The sequence below is a fragment of the Rhinatrema bivittatum genome, chromosome 3 (genome assembly GCF_901001135.1).
Source record: "Rhinatrema bivittatum chromosome 3, aRhiBiv1.1, whole genome shotgun sequence".
NCBI classification, from domain to species: domain Eukaryota; kingdom Metazoa; phylum Chordata; class Amphibia; order Gymnophiona; family Rhinatrematidae; genus Rhinatrema; species Rhinatrema bivittatum.
The window spans coordinates 170,673,724-170,677,736 of record NC_042617.1 but is presented as its reverse complement, the minus strand read 5'-3'; the positions used below and the strand labels follow the sequence as shown (position 1 = coordinate 170,677,736).

The window sequence follows — 4,013 nt, the reverse complement described above, 5'->3', positions numbered from 1 at the left end:
CATCCATTCTCTTATTCATATGCACTTCCTTAGCGACAGGCACTGAGACAGTCTTGCACTCCCTCAGCTGTAGACCCACATACTGCTCATGTGCTCACTCAGGAGATAATTTTCAAAAGAGTTAAGCATGTATTTATTTATTTGAGAGTTTTATATACTGTCATTCCATGTGGGAATCACTAGATCACATCTGTGTACAGGTTTAACACTCACAGTTAAAGAGTTAGTTATAAAGGCAGGCATACATACAGGTAAACATTTAAATTATGTAAATGTAATATACTGTTGTATCAATTTTCAAAAGCTCACTTACAGGGGTAAACTGCATTTGAACATGTAAAATCCAGCTTCATATGCAAACGAAGGACTCTACAGCGCCTTCATGGAAAGCTTTTGCACTTGCTGACAGCTCTCACCTAACCTGCAGCAGCCACCTTTTCACTTCCTCCTCTTCAGGACACTCACTGTCTCTATTGGCTGTATATGACCTACTCACTACCCTTCTCGTAATCAGCCCAGCCCCCTCACACCGAGGCCTGATTACCCGGGCACCTACATTCCCCTGACTCCCACCAGCACAGCCAAAAAAGTAACAGATAATAAATCACAGCCCTGTCTTTGTCTTCTGTTCTCTGCTCCTATAGTGGTGATAAAGTTGCAGATCCTCCAATTTTTTTCGGGGGGGCGCAGAAAGAAGAAGAGACTGAACTAGTACAGCCTGCTCTATGGAGTGAGGAGCTCTGGGAAAAAGGGCAGGACCACCCAGAATAGCCCTCTAGTTAAAGGAGGTCTCACTCTTGCATTTCCTGTTCCGCTCTAACCAGAGAAATTCTCACTCTCTTGTACTCTCCTGCCCTCTCTAGCCAGAGGAAGTCTCAGTCTCTTGCCCTTCCTCGCCCGCTCTAGCTAGAGGAAGTTTCACTCTCTTGCAGGTTCCCTCCCCGCTCTAGCCAGAGGAGGTCTCACTCACATGCACTTTTCTGCTTCCAGATATGCTCCGTAAGTAGGAACCTGAGTGGAAATTTTAAAACTGTGAGAAAGTCACTAGATTTGTAACTAAATTATCCAAAGATAGGTACGTTAACTCCCTGTCACATTCACCGTTCTCAAATCTCCATTTCATGAAAAAAAAAAATCGGCAGATTTAGTGACAAAATCGCAAACTTGACAACACAAGCCTCCGTGTTTTCTCCTGGTTGAGCAGACGGCTGCCCCTGCATTTCCGGGTGGTTTTTCAATTCTCATTGGTTGCTGAGATCAGGTGGCTTTCTCCTCTCTGCTCAAGTTATGTCAGAGCAGGCCAGGCAGGGGCAGGATTCCGGCGGCCCTTCTCCTCTGCATAGCTGCCTCGGCTCCTGCCGTCCTTTCATGCAGCACAGCCCGCTCATCACCCAGGAGCAGGAAGGCTTTGCTGACGGCTTCATCAGGGCCCTGGAGGACCTTCACAAGCAGAACCAACTGCTGGGGGGTGCCGTCTACACTCACCGCCTGCCCCCGCCGCCCGACTACTCCCCGAGCCTCCGTGCAGCCCCTGGGGAAGTAGCAACGGGCAGCAGAGGGCCGCCGGAGGAGCCGCAGACTGTGCCCGAGACGTCGCCGCCTCCGCCGCCCTCGGTAGACACCACGAGCAGCTGCAGCAGCTCTTCCTGCTCCCAGGCCCTCACCCCCATTGACCCGGAGGCCCAGGAGAGAATCAAAGCGGAAAGGAAGCGGCTGAAGAACAGGATCGCAGCGTCCCGCTGCCGCCGGCGCAAACTGGAGCGCATCGCGCGGCTGGAGGAGAAGGTGAAGGTGCTGAAGGGCCACAACTCGGAGCTGGCGGCCACGGCGGGGATCCTGCGGGAGCAAGTGGCGCAGCTGAGGCAGAAAGTACAGAGCCATGTCACCAGCGGCTGCCGCCTGCCCCCCGACAGCAGCAGCAGCAAGAAGATGAGCCCCGCCGAAAGCCAGCCGTCGCGGGCCGCCTGCTGACCGGCTGTACCTGCCGCTCCCATGTCCCCCCTCCGGCTGAACGGTAGGAGATGGCAGGTAAAAGACATGGCCTGGCGGTCCCCGCCGGAAGCCTACTGAAGACCAAACCGAGCTGCAGGCGCGCTTCAGAAATCGATTGCTGCGTCTGTTTTCATTCACAGCTACAGGATTGTGCCTCCCCAGCTTCGGTGCCCCACGTCGCTGTTCACCCCTCGCTGGCTGCCCAAAGGACAAGGGAGAAAAGCAGAACGGTTTTGCCCGGGCACACGGTGCTGTGGTAGAGACTTGGCTTTCTTCTGAAGCCGTTGCAAGTTAGGGGAGACTTTCCTACCTTTAAAGAATTATCTTCCGCAGAGCAGGATTAACTCCCGATGATGAAATTTTGCTACACAGTACGTTTATCAATATCGTTTTCACTGTTAACCCAAGGCACTTTGAAAATATTTTGGAATTTGGAATAAAAGGCCGTTTCTTTGCCTTCATTTACATTTTTCTAGATGGGGAGGGAACTTTGACTTGGTTGAGTGTAAAGTATTAATTGAGGCAGCATTGATGAACTTCCTCTGCGTGTATGAAAAAATATTCAATTCAAAAGGTGGGTGGGGGTGAATTTCTTTTTTTCTAATGCATATCAAACGTTGTACATTTATAATGCAAAGAGAGGTCAAACCTTTCGATAACTTTCTTTACTGAAATTAGAAAATGTATCCATTTTGAATTAGAGTTCTGGAGGATAGTGACTAAATAAATAAATGTACTTGTTAATCCTTTAAGATGCTGGTTCTGCAGAGGGTGCATCTCCCAAGCAATTTGGACACTCCTGTTAGCCTCCAGTTCCCTTATTCCTGCAGGCTTTCCTTGATGCTGCCACCCCCTACTCCCCCCACCTAAGCAGGCAAATTTGTCTGCTCTTACTTTTTCCATCCAATTCTTGCTACTGTGCTCTAGGACTGCTCACTAGCTGGATCCCTGCTACTCCAGAAAGGTAAAGTATATGTTTCCATCTTATTTGGGAAACTTAGGGTTAACAGGGACTACTGGGGGGGCCTGGGGAGAGCAGTGCAACAATCTGAGAGCATATTCCCCTTAGTACTTTTTTCCTTCCCACTAGAGCAGGAAAGCCTCCCCATTTGGTTGTTTACATTCCCTTCCTTTTTCTCTCCTTTCAAGTAAGCCTTCCCCACTCCTCCCCCTAGGCTCCCCCCTTACTGAAAAAGTATCAACAGTACTTTTCCTCCCTAGGTTACTGCACTAGAATGCATTTTCTCTTTTAAAACATTCTCACCGGAAGCGCAGAAAGGCTGAATGCACCTGTCTGCCTATATTTGAACATGCATTTTCTGCATGCCAAACTGAATTTCGCATGTAGAAAATGTGCGACCCTAAACAGGAATATTGCTTAGCGCCCTCGCATAGAAATCGCAATCAAATGAAGGCATTAAGCAGTAATCCCAGAGGCAGAGACTGCATTTGCCAGTGTACCTTTCTTAGCACAGGAAACGTAACTTGTGAGTCAGAGCTGGAGTTAAGTTTCCAGCACTAGTGCACTGGCACTTAAAACCCTTAAAAGGGGGAGGGGAGGGGATTGAAATAAAGTCCAGAACACCTGCTCAGATGAGTACTGATTTATCCTGCATTCTGGCAGCTGTGAGTTGCTGCGACATAGCCAGATAAGTCAGTACTAAGAACATGCCATATTGGGTCAGACCAAGGGTCCATCAAGCCCAGCATCCTGTTTCCAACAGTGGCCAATCCAGGCCATAAGAACCTGGCAAGTACCCAAAAACTAAGTCTATTTCATGTTACCATTGCTAGTAATAGCAGTGGCTATTTTCTAAGTCAACTTAATTAATAGCAGGTAATGGACTTCTCCTCCAAGAACTTATCCAATCCTTTTATAAACACAGCTATAGTAACTGAACTAACCACATTCTCTGGCAACAAATTCCAGAGTTTAATTGTGCATTGAGTGAAGAAGAACTTTCTCTGATTAGTTTTAAATGTGCCACATGCTAACTTCATGGAGTGCCCCCTAGTCTTTC

At 48.5% G+C, this 4,013-nt stretch overlaps 1 protein-coding gene across 1 annotated transcript; it reads left to right on the top strand.

Moving 5' to 3' along the window:
• The first annotated feature begins 855 nt into the window (after window positions 1-855).
• LOC115087144 (transcription factor jun-D-like) lies at window positions 856-2,453 on the top strand. The gene has a single exon (XM_029593937.1). The coding sequence runs from the start codon at window positions 1,288-1,290 to the stop codon at window positions 1,969-1,971; it is 684 nt and encodes a 227-aa protein (XP_029449797.1). The 5' UTR covers window positions 856-1,287; the 3' UTR covers window positions 1,972-2,453.
• Window positions 2,454-4,013: the final 1,560 nt, after the last annotated feature.

Coding starts and splice junctions, on each gene's coding strand:
- LOC115087144 (XM_029593937.1), top strand. CDS start 1,288: ATGTCAGAGCAGGCCAGGCAGGGGCAGGATTCCGGCGGCCCTTCTCCT.